The sequence below is a fragment of the Drosophila melanogaster genome, chromosome 2R (assembly GCF_000001215.4).
Source record: "Drosophila melanogaster chromosome 2R".
Lineage (NCBI taxonomy): Eukaryota > Metazoa > Arthropoda > Insecta > Diptera > Drosophilidae > Drosophila > Drosophila melanogaster.
In genome coordinates, this window is record NT_033778.4 from 11840208 (window position 1) to 11852358 (window position 12151).

General features: G+C 45.5%; 4 protein-coding genes and 1 non-coding gene across 5 annotated transcripts; 3 read left to right on the top strand and 2 right to left on the bottom strand.

Moving 5' to 3' along the window:
- Positions 1-1400: 1400 nt before the first annotated feature.
- Positions 1401-1957, top strand: CG34229 (uncharacterized protein). Its single transcript, NM_001103806.2, has 2 exons — positions 1401-1555; positions 1639-1957. The coding sequence occupies exons 1-2, from the start codon at positions 1517-1519 to the stop codon at positions 1870-1872; spliced, it is 273 nt and encodes a 90-aa protein (NP_001097276.1). The 5' UTR covers positions 1401-1516; the 3' UTR covers positions 1873-1957.
- S2P (site-2 protease) lies at positions 1896-4033 on the bottom strand. Its single transcript, NM_136861.4, has 3 exons — positions 3672-4033; positions 3183-3620; positions 1896-3115 (listed from the first exon to the last, which is right to left on the bottom strand). Exons 1-3 carry the CDS (start codon positions 3744-3746, stop codon positions 2102-2104), a joined length of 1527 nt encoding a protein of 508 aa, NP_610705.1. The 5' UTR covers positions 3747-4033; the 3' UTR covers positions 1896-2101.
- Positions 4034-4170: 137 nt separating this feature from the next.
- asRNA:CR44304 (antisense RNA:CR44304) lies at positions 4171-4892 on the bottom strand. The gene is made up of 2 exons (NR_124513.1): positions 4612-4892; positions 4171-4465 (listed from the first exon to the last, which is right to left on the bottom strand).
- CG43190 (uncharacterized protein) lies at positions 4171-4892 on the top strand. Its single transcript, NM_001259341.2, has 2 exons — positions 4171-4459; positions 4518-4892. Exons 1-2 carry the CDS (start codon positions 4307-4309, stop codon positions 4707-4709), a joined length of 345 nt encoding a protein of 114 aa, NP_001246270.1. The 5' UTR covers positions 4171-4306; the 3' UTR covers positions 4710-4892.
- A 224-nt stretch (positions 4893-5116) lies between these two features.
- Positions 5117-12117, top strand: Sln (Silnoon). Its single transcript, NM_136862.2, has 6 exons — positions 5117-5903; positions 8690-9656; positions 9758-10210; positions 10270-10875; positions 10952-11078; positions 11140-12117. Exons 1-6 carry the CDS (start codon positions 5871-5873, stop codon positions 11519-11521), a joined length of 2568 nt encoding a protein of 855 aa, NP_610706.1. The 5' UTR covers positions 5117-5870; the 3' UTR covers positions 11522-12117.
- Positions 12118-12151: the final 34 nt, after the last annotated feature.

Genomic DNA, 12151 nt, shown 5'->3' on the forward strand with positions numbered 1-12151 from the left:
CGTTTTGTTCTGCATCGGATATTTATGTTATGTTCAATTTTTGTTTAATTTGCACAAAATACTTGTGCGCCGGCGGAGACAAACGCACTTGGTCAGAGATCAGAGAAACGGCTGTGGGAAATTAATGGGGAGCATCTTAAGTAACGCGAGGAGAAAATGCATTTTGACAGCCAGAAAGGTCGAAAATGGCGTGCCGAGGATAAATTAAATCGATATTGATCATCCGATTGGCTAAATTCTATGCCAAAATTAAACTTAAATAAATTTCAAAGTATATGAAATACGTAAAGTATAATTTGTAGGATATTTCCACCTAATTTAAAGTGTAAACTTTAAACTTTAAGATATATTGTAAACTTAAAGATACTTTAAAAATATTTCTAACTTACAATATCTTTTTAAGTTTTTATGGTTTTTTTTATATAAATATTCTCCGCGTAAAAACAGACGGTTTGACTCTACTTCTAATAACACTGAAATATATATTAGATATAATATCTAACCTGGTTGATTCACATTCTCCATAGGGCCCAACTGCTGGCCAGCAGAGTTATTGGTCACTAGACGTGACCATGGCACTTGGCTTGGAAAACAGTTGGCAATTCTATCAAGAAACCCGGTACTTGGGGGAGAACTTACCACTAGCCGACGCCAAGTACCAACTATCAGGAGATAGTACCAATCCCTTGGCGAGTCTGGTACCTGATGGTAAATAAACGGAATGGTCGAAGAAACAATTGAATCGTTTAAGTAGAACATCACAATCAGAGAAGAAACAGGGGCAGAGCAGCTGGCGTGCCAATCAAACAATGTGCTCATGTAGATAAATGTGGCATTTAATGCCGAGAATTTAATTTGATTTGAACACGAGCCAGATAAATTTAGTGTTGGATGTCACTTCGTTCGTTCCCACGCCGCATCAATGCGCAAAAACATAAGTTTGTTAGGACATTACAACAATTTAGTTTATTTCTGCGACTGACTCATTAGTGGCGGTTGATGAAATGAGATTTTAACATAAATTGCTGTTGGCTTTCGCTACAAATTGTTTTCCTTTGCCCTATAATAATTGATCACTTTAATAACAGGTGAATTGTACTACAAACAACATTAATTTCATGTAGGAAAACCAATTAAACTAATTGAAAGTTAGTAAACTATAATAATGAAAGGTAAAGTTATTTTTAAGAATATACAAATTAAGTTCAGACACTATAAAAAAGTCTTCGATTATACGTATATAAATTATTATTTATTTTTATTAAATTTTCGAATTTTAAATTTTAGCGCATTTGTATAAGCCTATCAATATATCGATTGTTCAGTATAAGCTTAATAATAATCGGTCCTTCTCTATAATTCTAACATCTGACTATCATCAGCTGTTTTTGTTATGATTTTTCTTGACTAATTACAAATAATTTTTAAAATGACAGAATAACTTGAAAACTAAAAGAATAACTAATAATAATAATTCAACTAGAAAATATAAAGAAAAAAAAACAATTAAGCAGAAATGTCCAAGTTACCAAAAGCATCACTTAGTTTGAAGCAGGTAAGCAGGTTTAAATCATTTTTATGGTTTTCCAAATATATTAATAAAACTAACAATAATTGAATGAATTGATTACATTGTAGTTTATGCTGCGCCAGGAAGTACTGAAGCTCTACCGGGAAATATTTCGAACGATTCGTCAGGTTCCCGACAAAAACAGCCAGCTGGAGCTAAAATCCTGGGCACGGCATGACTTCCAGACGAATCGCCATCAAAGTGACGAGGTGGCCATCAAGATGCTCCTTCAGCACGGCAGACGCAGCCTCACAGAACTAAGGACCAGCCTCCAACTGAGCGGGGTGAGCGAGGGCAAATAGGATCAGTCTTGAACATAAATCTTAGCTTAATTTGATTTTATTTTTGAGCTCGACAACCGTACGAAAATAAATACGAGTTAAGACTAAGGACTATGACAAAAAGCTATCGAATCTTTGAGGTGCTACAATTCGCTGTGTTTTTGTGTGTTTCGTGAAGGTGAAATAGCAGTCTAGCGTCTTTGCAGGGAGTTGAACTCCCAGGATCCATTTCAGTTTTCCATTTCAGTTCTTAAAGCAGGGGTCGCAGAAAACTCAACCAGGCCACCTTAAGCAGGGCCAGTGCAAAGAGAAGGGAACCCACGCTGGTGATTATCAACGAGATGATATCTCTCTTGGCATGCTGATCCACTCTGCCCACCAAGAAGCTGTGTATCACGGTGCTGGTAATGTGGGCGCCATCGAAACCAAAGCAGGGAATGGCATTGATCAACGCCAATCCTATGCTGAAGACCACGTTATACTTGAGGAGCAGCAGCCAGGCATCCGGCCAGGCTGCCTTTAATAAGCTATATCTCGGCACAAAGGCGGATACCTCCACAGTTCGAGTGACATCCCATGGATGGCCCACATAGATCACCGGCGGCAGCTTCTCTCCGCGAAAATTCTGTCGCTTGAACGTCATTATGGCAGTGATATTTCGTATAAGCGGTCGTAGGCAGAATCCCTCGTTGCAAACTCCGGACGAGCAGTGCTCGGAGACCTCCTCCAAAGTGCGGCGCACATTGAGACATACATGCTGCGGCAGCTCCACCGGCACATCTCCATTTGCGTCCTCCACCACCTCGAAGCAGCTTACGTTCGGATTTAGTTCATCACAGCACTGTAGCTGACCATCAATGCTATGATGTGAGATGGCGCTGCTTTCGTCGTTAAGCTGCACGAAGTCCGCACTCACACAGTAGCCCGGCTTGAGCTTCAGAGAGTTCTGCAGGCATGTCACCCAACTCTCCTCGCTGTTTACTGGGCAGCCGTTTACTTGGGTTATTTGATTGTCCACTTGCAAGCCGCGCTCTCCCCTCAGCGGGGATTTCCTTGTTAGTTCAGTGACCACTACGTGTTGGTTGTAAGCGTACAAAGGTGACATAGTGATTCCCACCGTTGAGATTAAGAGATAGCACACGCCAGCGAACACAAAATTATGCCAGATTCCAGCGCACAGAACACGTAGCTTGCGGAACCAACGTAGACTGTTTAAGTGGTCGTGGGAGAGCTCCGTGTATGCTAACGGCAGGCAGAAGATGAACTGAAATATTAATATTTACCTAATTAGTAAGCGTATTAGGTTGTAAAGTACGCTATATCATTCTAACCTTTATTCCAAACCCGGTGACAGGCACATCCTCCATCACAGCGGCCAGGGCGTGTCCCATCTCGTGCACCACCAAGCAGAGCACAAGGGTTGTGATGTAGTATCCGATCTCCTCCAACGGCAAGTTGACGCCGGGCAGTAGAATTTCCAGCTGCACAGGGACTCCAACGGGCGAGGATACAGACGAAGAGCTGTCTTGTTCACCACTGCTGAAGATAGTGGCAATGAGCAGGATCAGACCGATCGGGAGCAGAGAAAAGGTGACCAGGACTCCTACATTAAAGCTGGTGATCATTACTCTCCGGGTGCAGCTGTTACCGGCAGATCCCCAGCGTAGGAGGGTCCTGTTAAAGGCACTCGTGTGCCAGTGGAGGCTCATGAAATTTATACTCAGCCCGGTGTTCTTGAGGAAGGCATCGTACGGGTAGTGCATGCAACTCTAAGGGATTACATTAAGTATCTGGACGTACTTTGGCTGGATATACTACACCTTGAAGAAGCGGTCGAAAAAGTAAAGAACGCCATAAAGCGATGCCAGTACTATGAAGAACACGAAGGGATCCATGGCTGGTGAGGTCTCAAGATGTCATTGGTTTGTTGGGATTAGGATGGTGATGCGGATTCTACAGTTGGGGGTCCTCCGGTTGCTGGACGTCACTTGCGAATGCTAGTAGTCCCTACCGGACGGGATTCCTTCCCGAAATCTTACTCCTCTGGTCCCGACTCCTTATACCAGCAATGCTGTGTAGTCCAGACCAGAAATCAGCATTAATCACGTCTGGGAATCTTGTGCGCAAATTAACCTGCGTAAAAAATCGAAATACCAAAAGCTAATCGCAATCGATTGCAGAACTTATCGATGGCCGCTTTATCAATAATACCGATAAGCAAGCTTATTTGGGCGCGAAAGTTTTGAACATTTTCAACTATTCAACGTCAAACAAAGAAAACTGTTGAACAACTCAAAAACAACAATTAAAATTTTTTTATGAAAATGATTTGCTTTCAATATAAAAAAATTCAAAATCCATTGTGTTAAGTGACTTAAAATACATCAAACACATGAGCGAACAGGAATTCTCATATAAGAGACTTTTGCCGACTTGCAGGCTGATCGTCTCCATTATGGCCTGCGTATCCTGTATATCGGGCGTGGCTGCCGGCTATCTTTTCATGACCAGTTTATCAGGTGTCTCTGAAGCGGTAAAGATTGTGTGGACCACCGGATCGGCTCTCTATGCATTATCCTCGCTCCTGTTGATTATTGCAGTTTGGAAGGTTAACCTGAAGCAAAATTAATTGAGGAAATATTCTTAAGAATCCTGTGATTTTGCAGTTCATTAAATGGCTGGCCTATCCATACATGTGCATGCTGCTCATGGCCATTGCCGTCTACACGATGATCCTGCAGTGGCTACTCAAGAACCTACCGGCTGCCGTTTTCTCATCTGTGGCCATCAGCTTTATATTTCTTGGAGTGGCGTTGAACATGACCAAAAGCCTGGAAGAACTACGCACTTCTCTATAGAGCAATGCAAAGTGTTCTCGTTTAGTTTTGGATTTATATTATAAATTTGCCGTGCAGTAATCAAGAGCAACGAATACACCTACTTTGATTAAAATTGAAAAATTATAGGTATATGAAAATCTAGCATGAGAAATTGTAAAGTTACATTTGTTAAATTTGTGTGACTTTAATTCGTAAGGCAATTCGTAATTCATTCATCAGCTGTTTTCAGAAATAAAAGTAGGTGGTTCTGGCAACAGGCGGCCAAAAGAACCTAGCAAAACAAAACGGATGAAAACCAATGGAAAGGAAGAGAGGACCTCTTACTCTTGTTTTTCCTTTTTCCATGCCGAAACTCACCACCACCAAGTTCACCTTAACTGAGTTGGGTTTTCAATGGACCTCCAGAGGACATGAGTATCATCAGTTTAGTCGTGAGCTTGAGCAGCAGCAGAACAGTCGCATCCGCCAAAAAGGGCAACAAACGAAGAGTACTCACGAAAAATAAAAAGGCTTTTGCAAAGGGTTTTCCCAATCAGAGAAAGTGTTCAATAGCTTCAGGCGTATTTTTAACCAATTTAACTCACTGGAAGGATCCAATTCGTTCGATTGTGATTGAGTAAGCTAAGAACAAAGGACTTCAGCTGGAATCTCGCCCCATATCGATTTGTTCCAAAAACTGCATATTCGCCAGCGAGTGAGTGAGAGAGTGCGCTTGTGCCGAAAACGGATACGGAAGGGGGCGACAAGGAAGCGGAAGCGGAAACAGCTGCTGCATAAACAATAGTAACAGGGAATACTGTGTGTCACATCAACGCATCATGACGCCAGAGCAGCAAGGATATTGCCCCTAGGAAAACCCATACAAGTTCCTCAAGGAAGCCCTCAAGAAAAAGCGAACGAAAATCGCAATCGATTCGGAGAACAAACCATCAAGACGAACCCGCAAAGGATTCAGTGCCAAAGGAGCCGTTCCGGCAGAAGCAGCAGTAGCAAGAGAGTATTTATTTTGGGCCAACCGGTGAAGGCCCGCGAACGTCAGCTCTTCAGGACTTTAAGGACCCAAAGCAGAGGCAACCCAATGCATTTGGGTGCACAACAACAACGCCCCAAGCAACAACAACAACAGCGCGAGCAACAAGAGAAACATCAAAGGCGTTTCACGTTCAGTAAAGGACGGCAATGTCGTCCCTACAGCGTGACTGGCATTTACAGGTGAGTAGTACTACCCAGCATCCCATTATCCTTACTTTGGGAAGGTCAGGAACCATCCCCCTTGATTCCTCCTCGCTGCCTTTTCTGGGGAGTGGGCCAATGGCAATCGTATTGAGGTAGCTGGAGTTTGGGTTCCTCTGGTGAGCATGCGCACTGGACCAGAGAGTGTTTTACGAGTACGTAAACATTGCAAGCGACAGGAGAATGGGTCAACGTCACAAGTTGCATCCATCTTAGTCGCTTTAGAAGAACGGGGACAAGAAAGTAAACAATACATGCCCCGACTGCTGATGGAAAGACCGAAAACCACAAGCCAAAGTTCAGTCGTGGCATGGTGTTGACCTTTAATGACACCTATTAAATCGAATAGAAGTGTTCATTTCTACTAGTTTTGACACAAATGAAAAGTAACTTTTTATTATGCTTATAATTATACTTACACTTACAATCGTTGATTTTGTAAACACTTAAAACATGAATTTTGAGCCAAATTTAAGTAGGTGTTTACACTCGCATATGGGAGTACAGCATCCCTACACTTAAGCATCAATGTCCTGCTGATTGGGTGAACTAATTGGCCTAGGCCTGTGCAACCTAATATCTATTATTACGGAGGGCTAGCAATTACGGGTGGCTCAACAAGTTGTGCGTCAAGTCCTCCCCACTAGATTCCCTCCCCGACTAGATACCACCCTCGACCAGCCGACTTGAGGCCACCCCTTTCACCTTGACCGCTTATCGTTCAGGCCCACACACGAGCGCCAACTAACTTGGCCCGGGGGAAGGTTCTTCCGTTTCATTAAGCGCTGGCAAAGGCCTTGAAATGTTGGGAAATTGAAAACAACCAGCGATTGCAGAGCTGCCCCAGCGAAAGCTTCCTGACAGCTTAAGCCGGATTCCAGCTGACAGCAGAGGGTGGTCTTGGGGGTTCTTGGCGTCCAGGATATCGTATACCATCGCATGCCACGGCGACGTGGGCCTTTGACATTCGACAAGGTCACTGGCTCTAGGATGCTGTGACTCATGCTCTTGAGGGGGAGTTGCCAAATGCCAAGAGTTGGCCAACGCTCATTAGTCGTGTCAGATGTGTGACTGCATTTTGCACTCGTTCAAGAATATTGCATGCCATCTATTTGGCATATTTCTACCATCAATATGGCTGACAGTTCATAAGCGGCACGAAGTTCGACAAATGACATGCCACGTAAACAAAAGACAAATTTATTAAATTTACTTTCAAAGTTAGAATTCAATTATATAAATTTACTTGGCTTTATTAAGCATAAGTGATGTTATGATTTGTTACATTTACCATGCAATATTTATTCGTTATAATAATTATTGATTATTTGCTCATTAAGAACTGACATGCTTAGATAGGATACTTAAGTAAAAGCAAATAAAAAGGTTGACTAAGGATAGAGCGCTTCACCTAATATATTGTGCATAGGTTTAACCAGCGTTGGGCACCAATCCTTCTTTCTAATGGGCACACACGTCGCATACTTGATATTTGATGCCAGCAATGTATCATATTTCGTATACGTACGTCATTGGAAGTACCAAGAAATAGGTGGGAGCGGGACAACTAAGTGCGAAATAAGAAGCTATTAGGAAATGAGTTATTACGAACTGTTGGTTATAACAATAAGATTGCGACAGCACATAAATATTAAGGGGGCAGGTGTTGAAATCTAATTAGGAATAGTTCAATATGAGGTAAAAATATTAACTGTGCACATATAACATAAAGTTTTAAATGTATATATTAGTTAGTATGTATAGTTGAGCTGTTGGCATGGCTGTAAACCCAATAATACCTTACATCAACTTACCGAATTTCGTTTTTGACTGCTTTCCAATTGTGTCCTTTCTACGAGGGCTTGGCAAAGATTGGCGTCTTATCAGCACGGGTATATTTCCTGGCATTAGCCTTCGGTTCGAGCATTGCATCGTCCTTGGATTGGAGCAAACACCCACCACTGCTCCTTTGGGGCCAATCGAACCCCCCATCAATTTCCGGCAACAAAGACAGAAACTAAAAAAGTGCTGAAAGGCAACCGCATGCCAGACCAGACCCACCTCGCTCTTGACCCTGAGTCGTCGGAAAATGGAGGTTTCGTGGGAGGAAGTGGCAGCGGATCCCGCAGACAAATGGAAAATTCCCAGACGTCATGCCAGCCCGCAAGGCACAGCATGCACCTGCAGCCTGGCATCGATTTAACAAAGTACATATAACAAGAAAATCCGCTCGGTCCGCGGGTAATTACATAGCCCAGCGGAGCGGGAATCGGGAAGGAACTGGATGTTAACTCAATTAAACAAAACGTATTGCATACATTAGGTCGTTGCAGCGATGTCGTCTATAAGGCGGCAGATCGCGTGCGCTCCTCGCATTTCGTTTAGCAATGCAAATTGGGCTAAGTTGTTGCTTCCTTGACCCGCCTCCAGTCGATTTGTCAACAGCCCCGGATTTCTGACGGGGTTTAACCCATTTTTGAATGCTACGGCGGAGGCGGAATTTTTGGATGCACGCCAATTTGGGACATTAACTTTTGATGTCTACTACTTGATAAGAACTTTCGCAATTAAATTGGCCCATTTTCTTGGGTTGCTTACTTCGTTAACTTGTTATGTTATTTAATTGTTATTTAAAAAAAACATCCCTCCATACTCCATACTCCATATCTTAAACACACTTTCATAGATTTATATTAAATATTGCACTAGATAACCAGCATATTTAATGTTTAACGATACAAAAATACTATTTATGTTTTTCGCAGGGTTCCCGGGGATCGGTTTACTGCGCGAGTGAACCGGACCCAACTGGTGGAGTCCAGTACGAGTCGGGAGGGTGCCTTCTCCACACGAAGACGGCTGAGGGCTCCGGCGGAGGGGCGGGCGTGGACGGGTCCGGTGGCGGAGTCGGCCTCGAATGCGGCTCCCTGTTCTCGGTGGTATCAGCGCCGCCGGCTCCACTGCCCGACATCGTTGTGCCCACCGAGATGGATGGCAAACACATGGAGTCCGCCGCCTTCCGCTCCGGATGCTGTTCACCCAACGCCTCGCCCATGCGACGACCCGCCACCCTCAGCCTGGACACGCAATGCTGCCCGAGGACCCTGCACGCCAGCCTGCTGGAGCATCAGATCTCCGAGCTGGAGGAGGACGACAATGAGAACCTGCTGACCGTGTCCAGCATCACGGCGCGACCGTTGATTGCCAAATCGCATGAGCTTCGCAGCAGTCGGAAGTCGGGTTCAGGTTCCGGATCTGGTTTGAATACGGCCCGCAGCAGGTGCGTCCGCCGGGCCAAGGAGCGCGAGCGGGATCGCGTGACCGTCGCCAGGCGTAGCAAGCAAGTGGTCAAGGATCGGGACTCCTCAACGACCACAACGGAGAGCGGTGGTCCGAATGTGGAGCCACCGGACGGCGGTTACGGTTGGTTCATCGTCTTTGGGGCCTTCTCCGTGCAATTCTGGGTGGCCGGACTGGTCAAGTCGTACGGCGTGCTGTATGTGGAGATTATGGAGACATTTCCCAGCTCTACGGCCACCGTGGCCTCCTGGATTCCAGCGATCCTGTCGGCTCTATGTCTGGTCCTGGCCCCGCTGTCCAGTGCTCTTTGCCAGCGATTCTCCTGCCGAACGGTGGTCTTCGTCGGCGGCATTTTCTGCGCCATGGGCATGATACTGAGCTACTTTGCCACCAGTCTGCTGCACCTCCTCCTAACATTTGGCGTACTCACAGGTGCATAATGTATAATCAATTTAAATTTATCCTCATCACATTAGTAATTATATTTATTTAGTTATCATGATGTTTATATTTAACTATTTCTTCACGCCCAGGTATTGGAGGTGGCCTCTCGACTACTCCGGGCATAGTGATAGTGTCCCAATACTTTGACAAGCACCGTGCATTGGCCAATGGAATCTGCGTTTCGGGCACTGCCGCCGGCAGCTTCATCCTACCCGTTCTGATAAAGCACCTCGCGGAGAACTGTGGCTTCCACGGCACTATTCTGATCCTGGGCGGTTGCATGCTTCACGTGTGCGTTTCGGCCACACTTTACCGCCCAATCAGTGCTTACACGGATCAGGACTCGGGCCAGGGACAGGAGGAGACGGCAAAGCCCCTCAACGAAGACATCAATCCGAGCACCACGGGCATTCTGACTACATCCACCTACCTAGACACCTGCGATGTGGGTGCAGGCCACGAGCTGAGCGACAAGTTTATCGAGCATCTGTTCCTGGAGGAGTCCAAGAACCACCTGAACTACTATGCCAGCAAGCAGCCAGGTGGGAGTATTATTTCATCGAGGAAAACTCCAAATAATAAATCCCATTTGGTTACTTAGCCCAGGACAAGTCAGCGCAGGAGAGTGACGACGAGGTAAAGGATATTATTGGCGAGACCACTTTCATCAAGCCCATGAAGAAGGTGCGCAGTTCCGGATTGCTGCACTCCGTCGAAGATCTGAGCACGGACTCCACTTGGGTCTATCGCAAGCACTCCGGCACGGACTCCAATCGCGGAAGTCGTCGTCGGCGCAATGTCTTTGCCAACGACGAGGTGATATCCAAGATACAAGCCCACTTGGAGAAGCCTCTTTCGCCGCCGAGTGTGGTCAGTCGCGGACTCAGCAAGAGCATGGAGATACCCACTCCGGTTAGCAACCTCAGTGATCTCAAGCAGCAGCCGGTGGAGCAGGCGGAGCTCGGCATTCTAGACTCCCAGCTGGTGGAGTCCATTATCGATGGCGACGGCCACCTTGCCGCCGATGAGGATGACGATGACGACGAAGAGCGGGGACCACGCACTTGCTGCGAGCGCATCGAGATGTACCTGGACATCAGTCTGCTGCAGGACCCGAGCTTTATCCTGATGTGCCTATCCGTCACCTTGATGTCCGTCGGCTGTCCCTACATGTTGTACTATCTGCCCGCCCACGTTATTTCAATAGGTATACTATTTAAAATGTTCAAAGTATATTCTTTCGGCGTACGATTTTAAATATTATAAACTTGGTTCATCTTTAGGATACAATAAAAGTGAGGCGGGATACCTGGTGGCCATCAGCGCGGTCCTAGATTTAATTGGGCGCCTTGGACTTGGCTGGCTGTGCGACCTGCAGCTATTCGATCGCAAGAAGACCTACACCTTGTGGTGAGTACCAGATAAGGTTTATTTTTCGATCCAAACTAATCACATTTCCCTATATCGACAGCATTTTGGGCGCCGGATGTGCCGTGCTCACAATTCCCTTCGCCAAGACTCTGGTTTTGGTGGGTCTATCGGCCGCTGTCTACGGACTTTGCCTGGGTAGCTGGTATGTACTTATGCCGGTCCTCCTTGCGGACGTCTTTGGCACGGACAGGATCAGCTCGAGCTACGGGCTGGTGAGGATGTTCCAGAGCATCGGGGCCATATCGGTGCCTCCGCTGGCAGGACTGATGCGAGACCTTTCCGGAGACTACGAGATATGCTTCTACTGCATGGGATCCTGCATGGTGCTCGGGACCACTCCGCTGATTGTGTGGTCCATCCTGGAGGCCCGCAACCATCGGTTGTTTGTTCAGCGCGAGGAGGAGGAGTGCGAGGAGGCCTAGAAATGATTCGGATTCGTTGGTTGCCCCATATGTTAATAGTGTTTTAGTAGCGATCAAATACTAGTTGAGTTCCTGAGTTTCAGAGTTCGAATGCCTCACCGATATTGCTGATTCTACCAGTTACTATTACTACTATCCGTACGTTCTCATCCGTATCTTTGTATCTTAATCAATCCCCATGCCCACCCGCACCCAATCGCTTGTTATCCTTCCGTTGAGCAACAGCAAAAGGATGTGTAAGATGATGATATTCAAACGAAGAAACCAAACAACCTAAACAACCAACAACTGAGCACCAAATGTTGCGCAAAAAGAACTGAGTTTAAAAGACATGAACTACAAATACCCGTATATAACTTTATAATATGATAACTACGATCAATGCCCGACTAGATGGTTATATAGGCCGACTATAGTTGTAGGTTCGCACATCCATATCGGAAAGGACTAAACTTTGTGCAGGAAAAATTAAGTGGCTTTAGACAGAAGGGAGGCTTGAATGGAGAACATCACATTACATTACCCTAGAATTAAAATAGTTGTTGTGAGACATTTACCCATAAAGACAATTACCAAATAAACACGAAATCAAAAGGTTAATCGCGTTTTATGGAATTAAAGGGAATGATT